This window comes from Muntiacus reevesi, chromosome X, assembly GCF_963930625.1.
Source record: "Muntiacus reevesi chromosome X, mMunRee1.1, whole genome shotgun sequence".
Taxonomy (NCBI): Eukaryota; Metazoa; Chordata; class Mammalia; order Artiodactyla; family Cervidae; genus Muntiacus; species Muntiacus reevesi.
This window is the reverse complement of record NC_089271.1, coordinates 9,181,124-9,206,984: the sequence shown is the minus strand read 5'-3', so window position 1 is coordinate 9,206,984 and position 25,861 is coordinate 9,181,124. Positions and strand designations below refer to the sequence as shown.

The following is a 25,861-nucleotide window of genomic DNA, read 5'->3' as shown; positions in this document are numbered from 1 at the left end:
CAATTCAATTCATTTATTCCTACGGCTTTGATTGACACAAGATAAACATGGAAATACTATAATGTATGTCTCCTCGGGATTGCAAGTTGCACTGAACAGGAAGAGAACGTTCCTTTTACCTTCTAGGTTCAGAAAAGTTTCCATAAGCACGGCAGAGAGGGGCTTTCCAAAGGCAGAAATTAAGGCACAGGACTCTTTAGTCTCATTTGACAGTGAAGCTGCCCGAGTTCAGGCATCTGTCTTTGGAGCTGTTACATGAATCGTGCGGATAATCAAGGCCTCTTGGTCTGGTCTCTTACAAGGAAGTTTTCTACTGTAGTCAGCCACAGCTAAGCGTGTCCTGTGCTTTAAAAAATTTTTTTGCAACTGGCAAGGCACCCCAAGAGGGAGGCTACAAACCAATTGCATTTCTCGTCCTTCTCTCTGGCTCCCAGGTTCCTACGGCGACATTTTTGAAAGCAGCTCCCTCCGCCCGGGGCCCTGCTCCCTGTCTCAAGGGAACCTGTCCCCCAATTGGCCCCGATGGCAGGGGAGCCCCACAGAACTGGATAGCAGTGCGCAGGCTATTCAGAGGACTCAGACCACGAGCCCGGCGGCCGAGGCGAGGGCGCACGCCCCGGTGGCCCGCGTCTGCAGCACGCCCCACATCCAGGGCGGCGGGCAGCCCACCCCGAGGCCGAGGCCGGAGCCGAGCTGGACTCTGAGCAGCGCCGAGGACCTCGCCGAGAGCGAGCCGGAGGGGGCCTGGCCGCAGAGGAGAGCCAAGCCTCTGCCCCAGAGACCTGCAGAGGGTACCAGGCACGACAAGCGGCCTCCTCCTCCTTATCCTGGTCCAGGAAAGTCAACCGTAGCATCCCCGGCCCACCAAGCCGCCGAGCCACCGCTGTGGAGGCCGCGGAGGCTGGAAGAAGGCTCCGGAACAGCTTCGCAGGAGGGAAGTCAAACAGTCGAGCCGCAGCGAGGGCACCAGGCCGCCCAGCAGAAAGCGAGCAGCGCCTACCCCAGTCCCGCCGGTGATCAGAACAGTAAGACCTTGGGGGAACCCAACTGGCTCGACTGGCAGAGGGAGCGATGGCAGATCTGGGAGCTCCTGTCCACCGACAACCCCGATGCCCTCCCGGAAACGCTGGTCTGAGCCCCCCACGCTCACCCCTCACCTCCCAAACAGCCTTCTTCCACTCAGTAGGGGAAAAAGTGGGTGTTGGACAATTGGGCACTTACTTGTTTTTCTTCTTTTACACTTTAAAAAATAAACACGAGAAAAGTCAGTTCACTTAAAGTTAGAGCACCCTAGGACCCTGACCCTTTATAATAAGATTCTATTGCATAGCCAGCCTTCAGAATAAAACAAAAATGTATGCTAACGTCCGATCTAAAAGCTATTCACATTGGCTCTGTATAAGATAAAATTCTCGCTTTGGTATAGCTTAATTGTATTTATGTGTCTTCAGTTTTGACTCCTGTATATTCTGTAACAGATTATGTATGATAATCCTATATGTTATATTCACAGAAAACAGAAGGAACACATTTTTTAGTCACTTATTCTAAGTAATGAGATTCTATAGAATGTTCTAGAATATGCACAAGCGGGTTTCTGTGCTTTTGCCATAGCTTTTAACTGGGGACAGCCCTTCTTTCAATGCCTAAGAATAACACTAACAAAGCAAAATAGAACAGAATATGAGAAGCCATATTTTTATATAGTAGTGAGATACAAAAAGAATATAGTCACTGAATGCTTTTTCATATTGAATATGTTTTAAGGAAAATATTAAATTTGATACATTATGGAATATATTTTTAGAATCTGTTTAGAAAGAATTCAGTTAATGAAACAAGAGAAAGGCCGTGCCTGACAAAGAAAGAATAATTAAGAACTTGTCCTTCCCATTTTAGGTCAAATTCAACTTTATATAGACCATATATAATATATATTTATAATGTACGATTTCTATGTATTTTTCAAAACTATAAACTGGAATCCAACTATTAAGTGTTTGAGTGAAAAGAGAGTATTCAAATTACAGAACATGGTTTTTCCTTTTGCCCCATCATCAGTATTAACCAAATTATATGCAGTGCTTTGTGAAGTAAATCATATTTGGAAAAAAACGGAGCTCTGTATTTACACTGTGCCAAAGGCTGAGGAAATGTTTTCTTTGGTAATTTTCTGTGTAATGTAAAATGTTCCTACCATACTTCAGCAGTAAATTTGAAGTTTTTCAACTGCAAAGCAATTTTTGACCAGCAGGTGGCAATTTGCTTCTGTATTTTATGAGATTTTTTTTTTTCACTTCATAAGGGAATGTGTATCATAGAAAAAGATTTTTTTTTTATAAAACATGCTACTCTTAATTTTCATATTGGCGATGACATTTTCAGTGGTGTTTCTTCAAGTTCTTACTTGTGCCATAATGAATAAAAAGTTAAAGCAAAGGCTTTGTTCAATGGCATTAAATCTCATGAATGAACCCACACACCATTCCACATACACACTTCCCTATCTACAAGTCCAAATGTAATGAATAGTGGCAGTACTATCCACATACAGCTGCTGCTGCTAAGTCACTTCAGTCGCATCCGACTCTGTGCGACCCCATAGACGGCAGCCCACCAGGCTCCCCCGTCCCTGGGATTCCCCAGGCAAGAACACTGGAGTGGGTTGCCATTTCCTTCTCCAATGCATGAAAGTGAAAAGTGAAGGTGAAGTCTCTCAGTCGTGTCCAACTCTTCGTGACCTCATGGACTGCAGCCTACCAGGCTCCTCTGTCCATGGGATTTTCCAGGCAAGAGTACTGGAGTGGGGTGCCCTTGCCTTCTCCAATCCACATACAACTAAAGAGCTAATAAAAAGTCGTAGGTGGCTTGGAGACATAACCCAGTGAAATTGATATTTGTTGCAAGTGAAGGTTGATTGTCATTCATTTGAAACTCAGTTGTTGATGAGGAAGTAGATGGGAACTCGGGTGGTTTCCCACATGGTGGACAAGTGTTTCTCAACACAATCCTTGTATGTTATATCTACACTACAGGCCTTGGATGCTCCTTCTGTTTCAGGGTTGGAATGATGAAGTCTAGCAATGCTGTCTGACATTTCTTAACTGGGGCCCGGGTGGGCGGGCAGTGATAGGTGTCTTCGGGCTCTGCCCTTGGGTCCAGCACTTCTACCACTGGCAGGAATGTGGGAAGGATTTGCCTGCTGGCCTCTGGCTCTTTCTGGCTGCCCCCACACAGCCCAGAGTTGCAAACAAGCCCCAGAGCAAATGCTGCCTGATTGTAGATCACAGGTTGCTTTCCCATGCCACCTCCCCTTGTCCTCCTCCTGTTGACGCTGTATTTTCTTGGCTTTGAATTTAACCCACGTCTGGCTAGTTCTCTTTCTCCTTTTTGGACTCAACTACCTGATATATGGGATTGCCCTGACCCCACCGCCAAGTTTTTGCCCTAACAGTCCTATTTTTTTAAAACTGCCAGATCAGATGGCCCTGAGGTAGATGTCTGTGTCTTAAAAGGTAAAGTATGTTTATCTATTAATGGTCAGATCTAGAATAGTCCAGAAAACATGGCTCAGAATATTTTTATGTAATGCAATTGTGTGTGTGTGTGTGTGTGTGTGTGTGTGTGTGTGTGTGTGTGCTCTGCCAATATATGCCCATGTATGTCCATGTAATGAACAATATTCACTCTCCCTCTCTAGATGGTTTAGGCCAGCGGCCATATTGTTAACTCAGTGAGTGAAAGCTTGTTTCTCAGATGCCTTTATCACTTTGAAAATAAGCTGTTCTAAAACACACACACACAAGGCACAAAGACCCGAGTCAAAGGTGGAGTCACTTCTAACACCTTGTAAGTGATAGAATACCTGACAAGAAAAAAAAATAATAAACTCTTTCAAGTTGGACAAAACTATTTAAAAGGCTGTAGAGGTCACTAATTCCTAGGAGCAAAGAGATCCTACAGTCAAGAAGAAAGCTACTTGGTGACACAAAAGTCTTGCATCTTTGAATACTGAATCACTATTTTTATGTGTCTGGCAATGAGGCACAATGATAGGACCCAAATGGCCAAACAGGAATTTGTCTTAATCTAAGTGGCTATTAACATACGTGTGTTGTGGGTTTTCATAGAAAAAAAAAATCTCTTCTACCAATGGAGTTTGTGCAAATTGAAGAAGTTTCTAAATAAGCCCAGCTTGCTTCTTTTTCTTATGCACATTTTAATACACATCTGCTCGGCAGACAAACAGCATTGGGATCAAATCGAAGGAGATACCAGGTCCCCGTCCAGGCCCATGTGTACATCACTCTGATAAGCAAACTGCAGGAGGCACCAGAACCGAGAAAAAAAGAAATGACTGAGTAAGAGTCACACTGAGATGAAAACAAGTCAACATCTTGACCGGACAGAATTTTAAAACAAGACTAAATCAGCAGCAAATGTTCTTGAGAAAAAAAAAATCAAAAACAAAGGAAAATTCCGATAAAGCTTGGAATTCTTTGGCATAGGATGACTTCGTGAAGGTGGAGAGGTCCAGACACTGGTCTCTGGAAGTTCGGACCCCTGGCCTGGTGTGGCCTGCGGTCCCCCATGGTGCCCACAACAGCAGCCCCAACTGCAGGCCCCCCGATGTCACAGAAAGGTCAGAAGAGTCTCTCAATTCAATTTGACCAACATCTGTTCACCAGTGGTTTTTATGCAGCATGATGAGCTAACATTTATTAACGACACCTGCTCTGGTCTAAGTATTTCACTCACATTAACTCTTTCACCCCTCATAAGCAGTAGACAGGAATCATGACTATCCTCATGTTCCAGGGAGCACGAAAGACCCAGAGTGACATCAAATGAGTTGCCCAAGGTTGCATAGCTGGAAGGTGACAGAACCAGGATTTGGTGGTGGGCCATCCACGTGTGGGGCTTCCCAGGTGGTGCTAGTGGGTAAAGAATCCACTTGCAATGCAGGAGATGCAGGAGGTGCAGGTTCAATTCCTGGGTCGGAAGATCCCCTGGAGGAGGGCATGGCAACCCACTCCAGTATTCTTGCCTAGAGAATCCCACGGACAGAGGAGCCTGGCGGGCTGTGGTTCATAGGCTCACAAAGATTTGAAAACGACTGAAGCAGCTGAGCATGCGTGCATCCAAGTGTGCAGACCTGCTGTTTGAACTGAACCTCCGGGAGCAAAGCTGTTTTCTTGTTTCTCTACAAACAAGATGCCCACCTTTGCTTAGAGGGTGTGTGTGTGTGTGTGTGTGTATGTGTGAGCCTGTTAAGTCACTTCAGTCGTGTCTGACTCTCTGCGACCCTATGGACTGTAGCCTACCAGTCTCCTATGTCCATGGGGTTCTCCAGGCAAGAATACTGGAGTGGGTTTGAAGGGAAAAAACTTTCCCATACCCTCTTAATCGCCTGGCAAAAAGGATTTATTTCACATGCATACAGAAACCAACAAAGGAAGTATCTGGCTCCTTAAATGGTTAAAGGTTTACAGACCTAACCTAGTAGGGAAAAGGCAGTGGAGAGAAACAATTTCTAAGGGCAAAGCAAATAGGTTTGTTTGAAAAAACAAACGAGTTTTCAGGAAACCAGACAGGAGATAAGCAAGTTTGTGATAAGGATGGTCTATACAGGTATGAGCAGTCTTTCTGTCTCCCTCGGAACCATAAAACTCCCCCAGAGAGGGGATTTATAGTAGCTTCATTTCCCACAAGTTGCTTTTAGTCAGATAAGGCAAGCTCTAAAAGGTTTTTTTCTGCATCTGTTGAATCTCAAATGTCTTCAGCTTAAAGCCGTCTTGATGCCATGTCTGGGGTTCTGAGTGGGTCTTCTCCAGCAGGGGAAATGACTTAGAGAATGAATCAGAAACATGTTTAATCACGCAGGAAAGGATCACAGCAAATCAGTGTTCAGAGTCCTCCTAAATTCAAATCATTTTACTTGGTCAAAGACTCAGAATCTGGGTCGGGAACCTGCTTGGGAAAGTCTGCCATGAGGGGAGGCTGTGGGCAGGTGGGTCGCCTGCTTCATTTTCCTTCCTGGCACTTTGCAGGAGGTGAGCTGGTTGCCTTGCCCTTTCCCTGGCCTCCCACCAGGAGACTTCCATCAGCCGCTGAGCCCATCTGGAGGGGCAGATGTCACTGTGGCCCTGAGCACAGCCAAGCTTGGCCGAAGGGCAGAGACTTGCTGGGGACCAGGGCGGTGCTGGTGTGCCGTGTCACTGCTGAGCGAAGTGTGCAAAGAAGCCATTCGGCAGTGACAGCTCTCAGACGCCAGGGGGACAGGCTGCCTGGCCCCCATGAGAAATCTCAGCCATTCTGCAAATGAGCATGTTGTGGGTTGAGTTGCGTCCACTATGGAAAAGATGCTGAAGTCCTAGCCCTCAGTACCTGCCAGCATGGCCTCATTTGGTAACAGGTTCTCTGCAGATGATCAAGTTAAGATGGGGTCATTAGGGTGGGCCCTAATCTTGTAAGACTGTTGTTCTAATAAAAAGGGGGAATTTGGATAGGGACACAGACATGTACCCAGAAAGAACACCTTGTGAAGACTGAAGTTCTAGCACCAGCCAAGAACTGCCAGAACTTTGGGGGAGAGGCCTGAAATAGACCTTCTAGCAGCTTTTGGCACAGCTCTGTCAACATTTTGATCTTACTTGTTGCTTCCAGAACTGTGAGAGAATCCATTTCTATTGTTAAAAACCACTTCGATTGTGGCAGTTCGTTATGCCCTTGCAACTGAATATGATGAACAGAGCTCAAGGAGCAGAGACCACCCAGAACACCTCTGCAGCTCAAGGGAGCGGCCACCAGGAGAGGGTTTGCCTTTTGAGACCACGACTCACAAAGAAAGAGCACCCACTAACAGAGGGGTTTTCTGTCCCAGCTGAGAGGTCATTGCATTCACCCCATTGTCATCGTCCTCTGCCCACAACCCCCCCCCCCCACCCCAGCATCGCTTACTGAAGTGATGTGAGAGGATGAACTTTCTAAGGAAAGGTTTTCATTATGAAAACAAGACAAAGGTGGGATTGTGCAACATTCAGAACCAAGGAGAGCAGGAGGAGGTCAAGGAACCCTTGGGAATAAGCCACAAAGGACAAGTGGCATTTACATGTAACCTTCACTTTCCCATTTCCTACCTGGGACTTTGACCCATGGCTGTGTAAATACGTGGCAATTGTAAATACATGGCAATTGTAAATACATCGTGAAGATGGGGTGCGTGGAAGCGCAGAGGATTTGAAGGATGCAGAGTCCAGTGAAGCTCAGACCCCGGTCAGCAACGTTAGCATCTCTTGGGCACACTCTCCTCTTAGGAATGCCAATTCTCATGAGACTGAATCAGGCCCCTGGAGATGGGGCCCAGCAATCTGCATTTTAACAAGCCCTCCAGGGGATTTGATCTCCACAAAATTTTGAGGAGCATCTAGCTGGTGAGACCACAGATGAGGGAGAGGTGGAGAGGGGGAAAGGCAGCAAGATCCAAAATGTTGCTCTAATGCAATACTTTGCCTGAACAGTATGGAATCATATTTTTTTAAGTCAGGTGAAACAGGAGATCATAAAATGATTTTTGTCTTATGTTTTAACAGCACATAAACAGACACCGTTTACTAAGTTTCCACTGTGGAGCCGAAGCCATTTCTTTCTCTGGGTGTGGGAGGGCCCAGCTTTGCATTCTTAGTCCATCCACAGCCACTGTCTAACATCCCACTTCCAGTTTCTTTGCAGCAAATCGAAGAAACCACCGTGAAACAATGAACCGAGAGTTCTCCTGGATTTTTACAGTATTTCCCCAACCCTTTCCAATTTCATGGCCGTATTTGTACTGATTCTGCTTTCAACTCTTATCAATCATTCCTTAGTAGGTATGGATTTGGTTTATGCATTTATATCACATCTTCTTTTGTTTGACTTAACTGAGTTACTGACTCTTGGTAGACTGACTAGGCAGTTAATAGAGGGATCAGCTAGCACATTTTCCCCCTGTTTTTCAGGTAAATTTATTGAACTATAATGAGAAACCAGACATTTGATACATTTAAAGTGTACACTTCAGTGGTTTCCAGTAGAGTAACAGTTGCACAAGCATCAGTTTTAGAACATTTTCATCACCCCTGAAAGAAAACCCTAAACCCATTGGCACTCATTCCCAATTCCTCCCTCACCCCAACTATGGCAACCACCAATCTACTTTCTGCCTCTATACATTTACCTATGCTGGACATTTCTATAAATAGAATCAAACAGTCTCCAGCCCTTTGTATCACTTAGCACGTTCTTTTCAAGATTCATCCATCTTGTAGCAGGAATCAGTACTTCATTCTTTGTATGGCTGAATAGATTCCGTTATATGAATGGACAACAATTTTTTTTTATCCAGTCATTAGTTGATGGACTTTTGGTTTGTTTCTAAGCCCATTTTATAGAGGAAAAAGAAAGCATTGGTTAACCAGGAATGGTGTGAAATTTTAAGAGTGCATCCACTGCACTTCACTAGTCTGAAGTAGGTTTTCAAAGCACATTATTTTTCCTTAGCTTAAAACATAGCATCACCCAGTCCATCAAATGTGAGAGAAATAGGCCACATAAAACCTACAATTATGGTCATAAAGGAACCTTTAGGAGGATCTATGGAAAGACCCAAAAGTCCATCAACTAATGACCGGATTTAAAAAAAAAATGTACTCCATCCATACAATGGAATCTTATTATGCCATATGAAGAATGAAGTGAGTTAGCCTTATAGACCTAAAGTGATTGTTCAAACCCCTTAGCCAATGCAGAGAGTCAATACAGAAATGAAGATCCCCAAGCTTGTCTTCTTCTGTTACACTAGCCACCACCTCCAGATTTGAAACGCCTATCTACGAGAGTGAAGGAAAAATAATGAAGTTATTTTTCATTTTATCATTGGGATTTTATCACTGTTTAGTGATATAATTCTGTAGTGGGCACTGCAGTGTTCTGCAGACGATTCCTCTGGTTAATCTAAGCACCAGGCACTCTCCTGGGAATGTAAAATGGGAGGGGTATGAGGACACAGGCTTAGTACCAAATTGACCCAAATGATTAAAGAGAAACCTTATTTTCCATGTGTTGTGGGAGACTTCCCCCTCCCACCCCACCTCTTATCTACTAGCCATAAGCAAGGATCTAAAGCTCAGACAGCGTCTGTTAACAGAAGCCATCTGATGGTGATGAAACGAGTTAGCCCATTAAATGTTAGTCACTCAGTCATGTCCTACTCAGTGCGACCCCGTGGTCTGTGGCCCGCCAGGCTCCTCTGTCCATGGGATTCTCCAGGCAAGAATACTGGAGTAGGTTGCCATGCCCTCCTCCAGGGGATCTTCCCGACCCAGAGATCAAACCCAGGTCTCCCACATTGCAGGCAGATTCTTTACCATCTGAACCACCAGGGAAACCTATGAAGATGAAGTTGAAATTGTGCATGGAAGGCAGAGTCGTCTGGAGAGGTACAGCTGACCAGGCACACACCCAATGTTGCAAGTGCCAGCAGGGTCTGTTACCTGCCCCCCAAAACCATCCTGATAATATTCTGCACCCAGCCATTGAAGGGCCACAGGAACTCGTCACAGTAACTCATCCTAAATGTAAAAGGAATAGCAACGTGTTTAAAGGATGATTCTGGGGCTTCCCTGGTGGTCTGAAGGTTAAGAATTTGCCTGCCAATGCAGGGCACACGGGTTCGATCCCTGGTCTGGGAAGATCCCACATGCCGAGCAGCTAAGCACGTGTGCCACCAGTCCTGAGCCCGAGTGTTGCAACTCCCTAGTCCACGCTCTAGAACCCATGCTCTACAACAAGAGAAGCCTGCAGCTAGAGAGTAGCGCCCACTCGTTGCAACTAGAGAAAGCCGGTGCATAGCAACCAAGGCCCAGTGTGCGGCCATAAAAAATCTTTTTAAAAAACAGGTGATTCTGCACAGAGCTCCAAGATAATATCCTTTAATCATCCATCAGGACTCCACTCAACTGTTAACGGGTGAAATCATTTCTCACAATTCCTGTGTTATACCACTCCATATGAAGTTTCTGCAGCCCTCGTCACATGTGACAATGTATATGTTAAAGCATGAAGTAAAAGCTAACTATAAACATAAGCCTCATTGCCCAAATAGATGTAGGCTCCCCACAAATAAACTTTTCTTAGAAACTTTATTTTTCAATACCAAAATCAAAAGGAGACCTTCTGCTCCCTCTTTAGACAGACTCATCTGGGAGAAGCAAGGCAAGGGGTGGGTACTGTTCCTCAGTTCCTCTTTGATTCCTAGCCGTGCCTTTTCCTCGTGAATGACTAGGCACAGCTGATGTTCATGATTTCAGAAAAAAAATATTAGAATACTTTCCACATGATGCATTGCTTTTGAATTGATTTTGCATACCTTTTACTTGCAGTAAACATAACCTTGTAATGTTTTTAATCTGAAGACATATTAAGTTGGGTTTCCCAGGTGACTCTGTGGTAAAGAATCTGCCTGCCAATGCAGGAGACACAGGAGATGTCAGTTTGATCCCTGGGTCAGGAAGATCCTCTGGAGGAGGAAATGGCAACCCAGGTCAGTATTCTTGCCTGTAAAAAAATTCATAAACAGAGGAGCCTAGTGGGCTACAGTCCATGAGGTCGCAAAGAATCAAATCAGACAGGACTGAGCAGGCATGCACCTTTGAAGTTTTCATGGAGGGGACACCTTTGTCATCCTGAGGACACCATGAGCTACATCTCAGGTTAAGAAGCACAACGGCCTAATTATAATCTTTAGTTTTGTCAAGCGGATCTGGCATAGTACAAAACCAAATGTCACCCTGTCATGTTTATGGTTTTTAAAAGGTCAAAGAGTGCTACCCATCTGTTTCCCTTTAGCAATTTTAAAAAACACGGGCTCCTTTAGAGCAAGCTAATTCTTAGGAGTAACCAAAATCAAAAGGAGACCTTCTGCTCCCTCTTTAGACAGACTCATCTGGGAGAAGCAAGGCAAAGGGTGGGTACTGTTCCTCAGTTCCTCTTTGATTCCTAGCCGCGCCTTTTCCTCGTGAATGACTAGGCCCAGCTGATGTTCATTAAGCCTTTCCAGGCTGTGGGCTCCCAGTGGGTTCAGGTCATTTGGGAGGTGATTAGGTCAAGAGTGTGGAGCCTCAGGAATGGGATTATCAGCCTGTAAGAGACCCCCATGCTCTCCCCTTTCACGAGAACAAGCCCAAAGACGCCATCTCTGAGCCAGGGAGCAGGTCCTTCTTACAGACACAGAATCTTCCAGCGCCTTACTCTGACGATTTCTGGCCTCGGGAACGGTGAGTGATGAATTTCTGTTGTTTATAAGCTACCCAGTCGATGGTATTTGTAACAGCATCCCAAACAAACAAAACCACTCAGTTGTTTTTTTTATGGCCAAGAAAGCTGAGGCCCAGAGACCTTAAGATTACATAGCAAGTGAAGGGCTGAGACGTGGCTCTAAACCAGCCGTCTGCCCCCAGGACACGGGTTTGTTTTTCCTTTTTTTTAAAAAAATTGAGCTTTAATTGGGCTTCCCTACTGACTCAGATGGTAAAGAATCTGCTTACAATGCAGGAGACCCAGGTTTGATTCCTGGGTGGGGATGATCCCCTGGAGGAGGGCATGGCAACCCACTCCAGTATTCTTGCCTGGGAAATCCCATGGACAGAGGAGCCTGGCAGGGTATAGTCCATAGGGTCGCAAAGAGTTGGACACAACTGAAGCGACTTAGCATGTATGCACGTACACACACACATGATATGATGTTTTATCCACTCATTCATGAGCAGGCACAGGTTGTTCTGGGCTGTTGTATATAATGCTGCAGTGAACAGGGTGGGGTGGGGTGGAGTGGAGGTATCTTTTCAAGAGAAAGTATTCTTGATCACCACACACAGCCTCAAGCCTATGGTGACAAAAATGATTCATGGTATAACTCCCATAGTTGTTGCAGCGGTAAGGTGTGAAATGTGCAACTCTTCAGTTAAGGAGGAGTAGCTGATGGGGGATAAACCGTACTTGTGTCTCATTAAAAAATTGGTAACTGTATATTCAATATATATTAAAAAATACTTAAGTGAACTTGCATTTAACCCATGGATTAACACAACTCTTTTTAAATCAGCATTGCATTTATAGACTGTCCTCCCTAAGGTTATGAGTCCCCTGCAGGTGGGGGCTGGACCTTTTGCATTTTTGTGTTCCCGATAGGATGGAGAGTGTCATAAACATTTCAAGAGTGGACGGGAGTCAGGGCACTACTAGGAACACTACTACATTTTCATCTGCAGTCCCAGCTGGCACCCCCACCTTGTTTGCTAATCCTTAGCCTCGAGTGCAGTACTTTGTTCTAATCCTCAATAGCCTATGACGAAAGTCGTACCTTAAAAGCCTGGAGAATATCCAAAATGATTTCAAGTTATAAATGGAATCTCCTATCAGAACAGAGTATTGATCCCTGGATCTGATCAAGTATAATTTAGACACCAAGCAGCTCTAACATCCAATAGGCTGCACCCTTTTCTCCCCAGGTGGAGGGTGTATCTTGTCATCAGGTTCACAAGACAGTTTACTTTAGAGGTAGTTTTTCTCAAGAAATATTAGAATCCTTTAAAAAGGGGTGCTTCCTCGCCAGTGGGTCAATTTTCAGTTTCCAGATACAACACTTGGTTTCTCATAATAATGCCTTAACCTGTACTTACTCAATGGCATTTAGAACCAAAAAACATGCCAACAGTAACTCCTTTCCTCAGCTAATGAAAAGTATGTGCTCAATCACGAAAATGGCTACCTCCAGCAGAAAGACTATAGCTGTCATTTCTGTAAAGATTATTTCTGTCTGATGAAGTATAAAATTACTCTTAATAGATTTTCAAAACCTGTTAAGTATCAGTTTTATTTTCTTTGAAAATACACAAATATTTTGAAACGTAGTTTAAGGTTGTTGGATTTTTGAAACTCCACACAGACACACCATTCATACCAAATGAATCACTCCAGACTGCTAAGTTCATGTACTAACTTAACTCCACGATACTCAGGATAAATGAGTTAATACTATAAACACTTAAAACAAAAACCACCAACAGTCGTATCATGCTGCTGTAAGTTGAACAACCAGTGTGTGGGTGACTGATACAAAGAATTTCAGTGGCAAACTCAGAAATCTCTTAAAAAACAGATGTGAACGGAGAGTGAGCTGATGTAACCATTCTACATTTGGGAAAAATATTCTTGTGAATTCTAGCAATGGATAAAATACCATGTTTTAGAACAGGACCATCCCTAGCGTTGTGACTTCAGCCAGACCTTCAAGGTTCAGGCGAGGCGGACAAGAGGAAGGCTTTAGGCAGGGGAAGGGATGAACTCCAGAATGGGAGTAAGTTGTCAAATGCCAGAACAGTGAAGCCTGCTTACATGGAACACAGTTACATGTCAGAACAATGGGAATTAAAAGGAAAATACTTAAAAAGTTAAGACACATACTCCCAACACACTTATGCCATCAAGTTGTAGGGGAGTTGAAATTATTCTGGATCAAGGTCCAGTCTGAAAAAAAAAATCACAACAGCAAGAATTTGGAGAGCAAGACACACACACCTTAGGTTGGCTGAGTACATTGCCAGTGTGTGGCTATATTTTCTTCAGGGGTCACCACTATATTAGATGGACTTGAGAAATGCTGGTAACTTGTATAAAAAAGCCTAACAGAACACTTTTAAATAAAATATTGGACCAGGTCAAAGCTGAGCATCCCGTGGGCTTTCAGATCTATGCATCAGTATTTAAAACAGGGAGGGAAAAAAAATAAAATAAAACAGGGAGGGAAAAGACCAGCTCTCTCCATATTTTCAGCAAAGGTCTTTTGCAGAAGTTTAGACTTTTTAGATCAAATACACAGACAATACTGCAGTTAAAGGAAAAACTCGGAGGGCCTACCACTTCTCTACATGGGAAGAAAACTTAAAATGATGTGCCGTCAACTGTAAGGTACAAACGGAACTCAGAAGAGCACGTGCTGAGTACCCTTTGCTAAGTGGCATGGAAGACAGGGTGACCCCCTGGACATCCCTGTTACATCAGGAGTGCAATTCAGTTTGGGGAAAATAGTTTAATGTACTTTTCAGAAAAAAAAATTGTTTCTATTTTCTCATCTCTGACAACGCAGTGCTTAGGAAGTCCAGCGCCACCAGGCCACCTTCATCCGGTCCCATACGGCCGAGAGAGAATCCAAAGCGGGCCGCACGTCCAGAATGGTGAACTGGTAGTCTTGGTTGACCTCACCACCATCGTAGTAGTCAATGACATATCTTACTTCCGTCCCGCAACGGTTGATGATCCAGTCATGCCTATCGAAAGGCAGCTCGTACCTGGAATGAAGACATGCTGGTGGGGGTTACAACGCCTGTGTGATGCTGAGCGGGGTTTGGGCGGCAAGAAAGCCAGCAGGGCAGTGTGTAGGGAGGCTGGCTCTCGGAGTCCACCTCGGAAGAAAGGTGAGACTTCGATAAGCACGGTCCACAGTGCTGTGGGAAGGTAGGGCTGGAAAGCGGGAGGCGCCCCCATCAGCGGACAGCTCATCTGCTACAAGGGAAGAAGGTCAATGGCAGGAAGCACAGCCAGGCTGGGGAGGTCAGCTCGGCGCCTGCAGAAATGCAGGGGAAAGTGAAAGTCGCTCAGTCGTGTCTGATTCTTTGCGACTCCATCGGCTATACAGTCCGTGGAATTCTCCAGGCCAGAATACTGGAATGGGTAGCCTTTCCCTTCTCCAGGGGATCTTCCCAACCCAGGGATCGAACCCAGGCCTCCCGCAATGCAGGCGGATTCTTTACCAGCTGAGCCACCAGGGAAGCAGGTGGGAGCTGTGAACCCCACAACAGGGAGCGTGGCGTGCACAGGCGGACAGAGCTGGAGTGCGGGAGGAGCAAGGGGACAGCGCCAGAACACAGAGAAGGTGACTCCGGTCAGGCCTATGAGAAGTCGACGGGTAGTAACCGCGAGCTGCCCGCCAGCGCCACCTGGAGGGAGCACAAGAGGTCTGCAGCTGAAAGTGAAGCTTGGTTCACAAGACGGCACTGCCGTTCTTCGACTGCCTGGTTTTAATGCCAAGAGCAAGCAGACCGTGACCTCAGGAACAGGACATTTCTGCAGACACTCACCCCATCCAGGAGCGAATTCTTGCCCGTGGCGAATACTCTTTCGCTTTGCCTCCAAACCGGATCAGGGATGGACCACAAGGACACTCACTAGAAATCCCCAAAGAAGAAGTATCTATTAAGATAACTCTCTTTCCCTTGAAAAACAGAACGAACGTTGCAGTTTCTCCATGACACACATTTTTCTGTATACATTTTACATAATATTAGAGAAAGGTAACTTTGAAAAACCTCACAGAAATATCCCTATTTGCTTAAAAAAATGCTGTGCTTTAACTTCTGGATCAACTGCATGCCACTCCCTCCCCTTCCCTCTGAGCATCTGCTGCTTTTGGCAGGAGTCGGGGGTCAGGGCCTGTCCACATGGTGTACTCGCAGGAAAAAAGGTCAGGTATCAGGCAGGAACTCTCCTCTTGCACAAAGAGCAGCTGGGGTTTTTTCCAGATGAATGTAAGAAAACCCTATACGCCTCTCTCGTTTGAAACCAACAAGCAACCTTCATGAAGGAGGAAAACTGCTGCTCTCCCTAGGAACTAATGTAATCAGTGTTGGACCATCTCTCTAAATAACTGTACACAAGCTGATGGGTGGGGGCACAGGGTCCTGCTGAGACAATCTACTCACTCTCTGGGCAGACCCTGGGCTTGAACTTTCTAGATGCCCTGCCAGCCCCAACCCCCAAACTCACGGGGGCCCGGGGTGGGGCGGGGGGAGTCTCCTGGTCGTCTGGCATAAGGCACACAGCACTGTCCCCTGCAGGGGGAGTGGAAAATACAAGAGGCCACTTGTCTTGGCAGCTGCTGTCACTGTAAAGACACACTTTGGCCTAGACAGGTCTCTTTAATGAACTGGGTTGGAGCAAAGCATCCCACGTGTGATGGGCCCCCAACTGAGGACTAGCCAAGCTCCTTTCATTCTCAGCTTTAACAACAGCACACCTGCAGCATAGGTCTCCACATTAAGTGGATTTTGTCCAAGAAGTTAATCACATTTTGCCATGAATTAAAAACATGAGCCACCAATCATGATGATATCTGGCTTCATGGAGACATGCCCCCATCCCCTACCCTTCTCCAGGTGGAGCCCTCAAACAGGCACCACTTTGGAAATGCTCACCCCAGATCGACTGAATCAGAAACCCTGGGGGCGGGGCCCAGCGCTCAGTATTGCAACAAACCCCTAGGTGATGCTGAGGCAGCTCAGGCGTGAGGACCATGGCTCTGAACAGACTGATGGCCCATCGCCCCTAACTCACACTGCATTTAGCTGGTCTCCTAGAGAAAAAGTGTGTAGTTTCTCAGTCGTGTCCAACTTTGCAACCCCGTGAACTGCAACCTACCAGGCTCCTCTGACTATGGGATTCTCCAGGCAAGATACTGGAGTGGGCTGTCAATCCATTCTCCAGGGGATCTTCCTGACACAGGGATCAAACCTGGGTCTTATGCATTGCAGGCAGATTTTTTACCATTTGAGCCACCAGGGAAGCCTCATCTCCCCCAAAAAAATGATCATGTGCAAAGATGCCTCTTGATGTTTACTCCTGATGGGGATTCAATACATGCTGCTATGTGAACAAAATCTTCCCCAGCTCCCTTGGGGCAGAGAGCATTCTAGAGTTTCTAGCCCCTGTGCTCTGCCTGGAATGGACTGTGATGCTCCTCCTGTTGAGAACTGGGGTCTAAGCCCCTCCCCTTGCATCTGGGCAGGCTTGTGACACCATGGGACTTCCCAGACTCGGTCATCACAGAGATGCAGTGTCCCTGGAGCTTTCTGTAACTCTAGCTCTGGGAACCCAGTCACCATGGTGTGAAGAAGCCAAAGCAGCCACATAGAGGCCATGGGCAGGCGTCCTAGCTGAGAGCTGGCATGGTATCACTTACCAGGGGAGTAAATGGGGCCTTCGAAGGCTTCCAGCCCACAGCTGTCCAGCCATCCCTGACCACTAAGTCTTGGTGGCTGCGACCCCACGCATCAGGGAGCAGAGAGCAGCCATCCCTGCTCTGTCCTTTCTGCACTTGGGACTCACTGAACCCACGAGCATAATTAAATAGTTGGCATTTTACATGGCTGAGTGGGGCAGTCTGTCACCAAGTCACTGAGACAGGCCTGCTACCTAAAATGTTTTAATAGAATAGCACAGTGTTGGACTAAAGCTCTTCTGTATTTCTTTCATAGAAAGCAGCTATGAAATCAGAATGATGCTGGAAGAATGGTTTTTTAAGCTCTCAAACATACTTACGCAGCGTGAAGGGCTTCCCATTTCAAAATCTCTTTCCAAGCTTGCTCATTATTCTGGTTGTGAATCCTAATGATATTATACATGTCTTTCTGACTAATATCCTCATCCTTCCATTTCCACCTAGGAAAGAACATTTGGTAAAACTTGACAAAGATTACTGAGAACGCCATGTATTCATTTCACTGTGTCACCAAAAATCCGGTTTATCCAAATATCAAGGATCCCTCGATTTTTCAAGTGACACTTTTTCAATTAGTATCACAAATTCCCCTTTTCTAAGTATTTTATGTAGCAGTGGTGCTTAAAAAAACTTACTGGCTGTGATGGGTTAGTTTTATGTGTCAGCTTGATTGGGCCATGGGGTACCCAGATAGTTGGTCAAACATTATTCTAGATGAGATTAACATTTAAATGGGCAGAGACGGCCCAGCTCTAAAAGCTGAAACAAAACAAAAAGAACAAAAAGGCGGAGCTTCTGCAAGAGGGAACTCCTTCTGCCTGCCTGCCTTCCAACAGGGACATTGGTTTCTCTTCTTGCCTTTGGACCTGAACTGAAATATAGACTCCTGGGTCTCCAGCCTGCAGAGCTGATTGTGGAACTTCTCCACCTTCATAACTATGAGTCAGTTCCTTACCATAAATCTCTATACATATAGTAAGATATATATATCTTTTTAGTTCTGTTTCTCTGAAGAATCCTAATACATTGCACTTATATTCTGGTTAAGTCTGAAAAATCAGTTCGTTAGTATAAAAATTTACTGTACACCTGGGGGATAAAACCTCTAACATTTAATTCTTAGATTAGATTCATCTAAAAATTAAATGTTAAAAAGGTTAGATTCACAAGCAAATTTATAGCCTCAGGAATATGTTCACTCACTCACCCTTTCCTTAACATTGCATTCCAGAACATCTGTTCAGAAGGATAAACCCACTTTTTATCTGAATCTGCCCTCGGAATAGACGATTCCTCTCTCACAGTAGATAGTGGAAACGGCTGGTCGGGGGCTGGTGTTTGATTAGGAGGTGGCATCTATGTAAAATAAGTGGGTTTAAAAAAAAAAAAAAAGGTTGGAAATACAAAGTAGAAACAAGCAACATAATTACTTCCTGGCAAGCAAGGCATCACATACACAGCCCAGTTTTCTTATTAAACCAGTGACATCAGTTTCAGGCCTCTCAGTTGTGAAAAGTCAGAGCCCAGAAAATCTTTTCCTTGTTGACTTCACATAAATAGTAAATACATGCTACAGTCAAACATTTGGTCTCTTTCTCAAGGATTAGAAAGGAAAAACTAATACCATGATGGGCAGGCACTGCTACAAATTTCTGGAAAAGATGGGGCGATAGATGTGTATGTGTACTGATATATATACAAAACAGAATACCACCACTTTCTCGATGGCATTCTGTCACTGGCAGTCACACACGGCTGGCACCCAGCTGCGCCTTAAGAGGCACCCCAATCTTGCAGTGTGTCTATGGTGTTTCCCCAAACCAGCAACACCTTTCCGAATTCTAGCCGTGCTCCTAATAGATCTCCCGCCCACCAAATACTCTACCTGCAAAGCAACATCCTCTGGTGTGGCTGATTCCAGGTAAGCCTGGTCTGGCACTTGGGGACAGCCCATCGCTTTCCCAGGCGCTCTCTGAAACTACACTTAGTGACAGAGTCTAGATTTTTCACTATGGATGAAAAATCAGACTTCTCCGTTTTAAAAGGACAGAAGGATCAATCGTAGCAGCCTGTAGTTAGGGAGCCTGTAAGAGCATCCCTACATTAAAAACTTCTGGGCAGAGGGGCTGGTCGAGGATTACCAGGTTAGCAGGATCCAGGTTCTCCTTGTTCCCAGCCTTGGCGCCGGTGATGGGACACTGCACGTACTCATAGGCGCGCTCCTGGTGTGCAGGCACAGAGCTCGTTTTGCTCCCACAGGTTGAGTCCGACGGCTCGGCATTCACTGGACAGCCTGAAAGAGATGAAGGGTGAAAACACTGTCACCACAAAGGCAGGACATCTGGCTCTCAATCTGGGCCCCCAAAAGTCAAATGTCTGACCGGGGATCACCAGCACAGCCAAAGTCAGGATTCTACTGGTCACAGCTACCAAGAGCTAAGCCGGCCGACAATCTAACATCCTACAGACCAGGAAGAGGCTCCATAAATTAACCTTCCCCTTGGAAAAGAAATGGGTACCCATTCTCCTATTGTGTTACTCTCCCAAGAAAAATAAAGCCCCAGAGTCTCAGCATTGGCAAGAGTAGGTACTGCCCACAGCAGGGTGTTAGGAAACGGAGCAGGGAATTGCTATGAGCTGTTACAGAGGTACCTCTGGGGGCAGGGCCCCCCGTGAATGGGCCTCCCCGACGTTTCTATTCCCCAGTTCCAGACAAGACCCAACTCCCACCAGGGCACAGGAGGCCAGGCTTCCATTATGGACGTCTCCTCTCAGGGACTGGGGACAGGAGATAAAAATGAGCAGAGGAGCCGTCCAAAAGGGCCGTGGAGAAGATTCAGGATGCTGCTGTGCTTGTGTCCTGCTCTAGGACGAAAACTAGACCACTTGGCCAAGGCGCGATTCACTGTCAGGGGATAGCAAGTTCATCAAGCAAAGGCACTCACTAAAGAAAACGTCCCCCAGTCCACATGGGATCCAGATGCCACTTCGAGAACAGCAGCAGGCGGGGGAGTCAATGCCCAAGGATCCCGGGTGCTGTTGGAAACAAGTGTGTGGGCCGGGAAAGCGGTATAGACACAGGAGGCGGGCAGGCAAGGGGAGAGCTATGGCCCAGGAAAAGACAGCTGGTGTAAAGGAACCCTTATCTTAGGCAGCAACAGTGAACACCAAGGAGACACGGAACTCTGGGCGCCCTACACGCAAAAGGTCCTCTGCGAGGACCCTGCAGAGCTATCTACTGAGGGGTGGAGGGAGACTTGTTCCACCCCTCTCCTCGCCAGGCTCTTCTGGTGCACTGGTCCCAACTGGTGTTGGAAAGAAAATCCTGTTTACGTTTTTCATATCAGAGAACCAGTAGCCCCTTCAGTGTCCTCCAGATACCCATCTTTCCTAATGCAAATTCATCTGACAGCTCTCCTAGGAACACAGCAAATGAAATCAGAGCCTAGACAGGGCTGTGTGGCTTTCTGGGGATGCTCAGAACAGACACACACCTGCTTCTTCCAAGTCTGCCTCCATTCTGCCTGTAAGGAGAAACCCTAGAGCTCTGGACTGGTCTTTATTCAAGGCCCCAGAGTTTTCCCTGGCTTTGCCACTTACTAGCTGTGTGACTTGTAAGTTTCCTTAACTACGAAACAAGGGGTGGGGGGGAGGCGTACCATCCAGGATTTTGAGGATGAGAATGCAACCTCCACTAGGCAAAGGATTTTTGTCTGTTTTAGACACTGCTGTTCTCTCAGTGGAAAAAACACAAAACCACTCAGTGCTTGGCACACGGTGGGCAGGGAGCAAATTCTTGTGGGCCGATCGAAGGAATGAACAGCTGTAACACAGGAAGCGTCAGCACTAGGTAAGCATGCTAACTGCTTCCTGCCCTCATGTCTGGAAACAAGAAGTCACACATCTGGTGGATTCAGGACATACTTTTACAAAGACAGTCTAAAGCGGCAGGTGGACCAATGAAAAAGGAAAGCATTTCAAGTCTCACTTTTGCACTAAAAAAATGAACAGCAAGTCCATCAGACAATGACTTATTTTTTACACAGAGAGTAATCCAACAGAGGGAGGAGTAAAGCTGTCTGGATAAAGAAAGACAACATGATCTAGACCAAAGCTTCTCGGCCTGGGCACTCTCGACATCCGGGGCCAGGTGACTGTCTGTTGCAGGGTCTGCACTGTATATTGGAAGATATTTAGCAGCACTCCTGTCTTCTCATTAGATGCATCCTCCCCTCTGAGTTACAACGTGCAGAAAGGCCTCCAGGCATTGCCAAGTGTCCTCTGGGCTGAGGGGGGCTTGCCTCCCCAGCTTAAAAACCCACTAAAGTAGACAATAGCAAATTGTTGGAGTGGGGGCTGATGTATGGAGCAATCCCTCCTCGCTTATGCACAATTTCAGTCATGACCATAACCCTGGGCAATACTATATCCTCAGCTTACAGGTGATGATGGGTTAAGACTTAAGAGAAGTAATTTGTCTACAGTCACATACCCTGTAGTAACAACAGAAGGACCAAACCCAGGTCACCCCACTCCCAGGCCTTAGGAGCCTCACCAGCATGCTATACCGCCTCCTCAGAGTTCTTTTTGAGAATTCTCTTTTTATCTTCTAGATAAATGGTCCATTACCTTTCACTTTCCCTTCATGCATTGGGCATCCAGACGTTGGGGCTGCTGTCTGATGATCTGAAGCAGCAGGGGTAGAGGTCTGAACCGAAGCAGCAGGGGTGGATGCAGACAAGCCCATGGTGGGACTCGCAGTGTTGAATCCAAGCGATTCTAAATTCACACAGGCCAAACCAGAGAGATGAGTGCTTGATGCCTGGGTTCCCCCTACTCCCTTAGTATTCTTAATCTGGCCAACCCTTGTTTTTCCTTCTTGTCACCTTTATAGAAATGTACTGGGCAGGGGCTCCACTTCGCCCTCCACTTTGATGAGGGACAGCTTTAAGAGATCACCCCCTTTGGGACATACTAGTGTGAAATCTACACCTTTAGGGGGACGTTTCTAAGGGTGTGCGGACTTGGCGGGTGAAGTGAGACAGTCCCTGAGAAACCATGTCATAGCGTGGGGGCTGTAGGCCCGGGGTTGGAGGAAAGAGGGTCCCGAGGTGGTGATCCGATGAGAGAGGAAACCCACCGAGGCCAGACTAGACCCGCGGCACTAGGGGTAGGCAAGGGGCTGGGGGACTGGGAAGAGTATGGCGCAGAAAAGAGACGCCAAGAAGGAAGGAAAGGTCAGCGGAGGGCACAGCGCGGCCGCAATCTTCCTCGCACGGTCCCCGCGCGTGGCACCGTCGAGTCCGGGAATCCCAGACACCGCCCCCGGCCTCTGCTTCAGCCAGTCTGCCCCTCCGCACCTGACTCCTGTACCCGGCTACCGGTCCCGCCTCTAACCGCCAACTCCGGCGCGGAGTGGCAGCGTTAAACCGCCGCCACCACCTTCCCCTCCCCTCGTTCGGTCACCGCTGTTGCCCGGGTCACCGCCGGCTCTCGCTCACGCCGCTACTTCCTCTTCCGAAGGCAGGACTTCCGGGCGCGTGGGAGGCGGGCGCACCGGCAGAAGGGGGAGGGTTTCTGTCCATCACAATGGAGTAGGCCCCGCCCCTCCTGTCCTCCTCGGCCTATAAAGGTAAAGCCCCTCTCTGGCCCCGCCCCTCCTGGCGGAACCGACCGAGCCCTCTCGGCTTGAACGGAGACTTTCCGTAGGGAGAGGCGCTTTAAGCTGCGGAGGCGTTGCATTGGAAGAGTTTTAAAATTTCTACCTTTTAAGTTGTAACCCGTCAGTTTTAATTATAGTAATGACTCAAGAAACATCAGTAGGTATGCAGAGCTGTGGCCGAATCTGGAGGTCCAGAAATGAACAAAAGTTCTCGGCTCCGCAGGTCTTAGCAGGTTGTGTGGATTTCAGTTCAGTTCAGTTCAGTCGCTCAGTCGTGTCCGACTCTGCGACCCAATGGACTGCAGCACGCCAGGCCTCCGTGTCCATCGCCAACTCGCAGAGTTTACCCAAACTCATGTCCATTGAGTCGGTGATGCCATCCAACCATCTGTGTGGATTTGAAGGTCTGTATTTTCGCTTGCCTCTAACAGAAAGTATTTTTTACCATCAGGAAGGCAGGCGACAAATCCTGATAGTGTTAGCTATATGTGGCACTGATAGCAATTACAGAGAAATTATGTTACATATAATTGTTATTTCTGTCTCAAAATACTACTATTCATTACTACTTTAAAATTAAAGTAAGTTTATCTTGTTATTTAAAATGTAAATAAAAAGCCTATGTCTTTCTGTATCCCCTTAGTGCATCTCTGAAGTCTCTTTCTGGGAATTGCCCCGTGCCTAAGAGAACTGCTTCAGGCAAAATCATATTCCCTCTCTGGGGATAGGCTGCAGCGCACCTAAGCCCAGGCCCCTAGCCTCAAGGGGGACAACTCAGAAGGGCCATCGCAGTTTCAGAGCTGCTCTTAGGATGAGCTGAGGCTCCCACTCTGACTGCATCAGTTCGATTTTTCCCTTTGCCTTGTCTTTCCATCACTCTCAAAGTTGTTCATGAGGACATTTGTATGCACAAATCTTGTGGAATCTCAGCCTTTTTAATAAGTGTAATTTTACTAAGATTTGATGACAGAAAATGACTACTATTAAAAAGATAGTTTATTATACTCACAGATCCCAAGAGTCAGAGTACGTATCACACCATGAGGTGCCACACATGGGGGCATTGGGTGACCACTAGGTAGGGATGGAGAAGGGAACTGTGGGCATGAGCCTTTATTATGATTTCCATAGGAAAGAGGGCTTCCAGTGTGGCATAGTGGTAAAGAATCCACCTGCTAGTGCAGGAAATGCAAGAGATACAGTTTCAATCCCTGGGTGGGGAAGATCCCCTGGAGGAAGAAACAGCAATCAGCTCCAGTATTCTTGCCTGGGAAATCACAGGGACAGAGTAGCCAGCAAGCAGGGCAAGCAGGTTGAGGATTGGCAGATTTGAATAATTTCAGCAGACTCTGGAGCATAGGAGCTATCCCCAGTTGTTTGGTACCTGGCCCAGGGGTGATGAGGGCAGGTAGATAGTGCCCCAGAATATGAGATCCCAGTAAGGGAGGTGACTGGGGGCTGTGGGCTTAGATGCTCAAGTCAGGGAACTGACCAGCCTCTAGCCAGAGCCTCAAAACTGCATCAAGACATCATTTTAAATAACTATATTACTTTGGTGTGTATTTCCTGGGGAACCTAGCCTCTAACCTACACAATCTGTTTTTTTTACTATATTGATAACTAATAACTATATTTCAATATACAGTCAACCTTTGAATAACATGGGCTTGAACTGCACATGTCCATTTACATGCGGGTTTTTTCTTTCCAATAAATACTAGAATCTGGAAGTGGTTGAATCATGGATATGGAAGGCTGACTGTGGGACTTAAGTTTCTTTGGGTTTGGGGATCTGTGGTGGGTTCTGGAACCACACCCCCATGGATACTGAGGAGCGACTGTAATTGGCTTCTTTTGTAATTTGTTTTATACACGTAAAAATACTGTTTTGAGAAGGTAACACACTTCACCAGATTCCAAAGGGGCACGTTTCACAAAGAGGGCAAGAACCTTTGGTAATTGAAGAGATGGGCATGCAGACAAATAACCATATTTGCATCTCAGTATATGGATGTGCAGATTATTCCTGGCCTTTTGGAAGAAGTGACTATTGTGAGGTTGATGTGCAGCAAGTGGATAGAAAGGAAGGAGTAAGTAGAAGAATTCATTATAGAGAAGGCGCTACTAATGCTAATGCTGGGAGTTACAGGAAAAGCAGTAGGTGGGTGACAAGACTGTGGCAGGAACCTTCGGCCTCAGTTTCCGCTTTCTGAATTGTTTCTTCTTGTTTGTCCCTCCACATTCTAAGTAACATGCTAACACAAACGTGCACACACATACACGTGCATCCCTCCCTTCTACCAATAGTTATAAACCATTTTGGATAAATCATGTTTACTATTTACATTCAGTTCAGTTCAGTCGCTCAGTCGTGTCTGACTTTGTGACCCCATGGACTGCAGCACGCCAGGCTTCCCTGTCCATCACCAACTCCCAGAGCTTGCTCAAACTCATGTCCATCAAGTTGGTGATGCCATCCAACCATCTCATCCTCTATTGTTCCCTTCTCCTGCCTTCAGTCTTTCCCAGCATCAGGGTCTTTTCCTATAAGTCGGCTCTTTGCATCAGGTGACCAAAATATTGGAGCTTCAGCTTCAGCATCAGTCCTCCCAATGAGTATTCAGGACTGATTTCCTTTAGGACTTTAGTATCTACATTATTATGACTATAAAAATATTTGTAATGACTGCTGGTGACAGTTTTTCTTGTACAAAATTTCCATTAGAATTTAATCCTTGTTTTTCCTTTTTCCCCTTTGTTTAGTTTTAAATGATTACTTGTCAGCATTCAAATATATCAACTACTCTATATGTGGCTCAGACAGTAAAACGTCTGCCTACAATGCGGGAGACTGGGGTTGGATCCCTGGATTAGGAAGATCCCCTGGAGAAGGAAATGGCAACCTACTCCAGTACTGTTGCCTGGAAAATCCTATGGATGGAGTATCCTGGTAGGCTACAGTCCATGGGGTCGCAAAGAGTCGGACATGACTGAATGACTTCGCTTTCACTCTATATGTACGCTCAGTCGCTCAGTCGTGTCCGACTCTTTGCAACTCTGTGGACTGTAGCCTGCCAGGCTTCTCTGTCCATGGAATTTTCCAGGCAAGA

The 25,861-nt window shown here is 46.3% G+C and overlaps 2 protein-coding genes across 8 annotated transcripts in view; one reads left to right on the top strand and one right to left on the bottom strand.

The window, feature by feature from the left end:
* The window catches only part of ARHGAP6 (Rho GTPase activating protein 6), a 514,399-nt gene extending 511,737 nt beyond the window's left edge, over positions 1 to 2,662 (top strand). For 5 of the 7 annotated variants that reach the window (XM_065915772.1, XM_065915775.1, XM_065915773.1 and 2 more), the window contains exon 13: positions 435 to 2,656. In XM_065915772.1, the coding sequence (XP_065771844.1) occupies positions 435 to 1,135 (701 nt within the window). In that variant the 3' untranslated portion in view covers positions 1,136 to 2,656. Of the gene's footprint in view, positions 1 to 434 lie in introns of all 7 variants that reach the window. The other 2 variants (XM_065915770.1, XM_065915769.1) reach the window with 2 other exon arrangements.
* Positions 2,663 to 12,879: 10,217 nt separating this feature from the next.
* On the bottom strand, positions 12,880 to 22,600 carry HCCS (holocytochrome c synthase). The gene is made up of 7 exons (XM_065916302.1): positions 22,450 to 22,600; positions 21,719 to 21,868; positions 19,231 to 19,382; positions 18,297 to 18,445; positions 17,410 to 17,529; positions 15,174 to 15,260; positions 12,880 to 14,384 (listed from the first exon to the last, which is right to left on the bottom strand). Exons 2-7 carry the CDS (start codon positions 21,834 to 21,836, stop codon positions 14,186 to 14,188), a joined length of 825 nt encoding a protein of 274 aa, XP_065772374.1. The 5' UTR covers positions 21,837 to 21,868; positions 22,450 to 22,600; the 3' UTR covers positions 12,880 to 14,185.
* Between the last annotated feature and the right edge of the window lie 3,261 nt (positions 22,601 to 25,861).

Coding starts and splice junctions, on each gene's coding strand:
- HCCS (XM_065916302.1), bottom strand. CDS start 21,836: ATGGGCTTGTCTGCATCCACCCCTGCTGCTTCGGTTCAGACCTCTACC. Junction 19,383..21,718: donor GCATGAAGGGAAAGTGAAAG/GTAATGGACCAT, acceptor CATCTCTTTCAG/GCTGTCCAGTGAATGCCGAG. Junction 14,385..15,173: donor AGAATTCGCTCCTGGATGGG/GTGAGTGTCTGC, acceptor TCTTCATTCCAG/GTACGAGCTGCCTTTCGATA.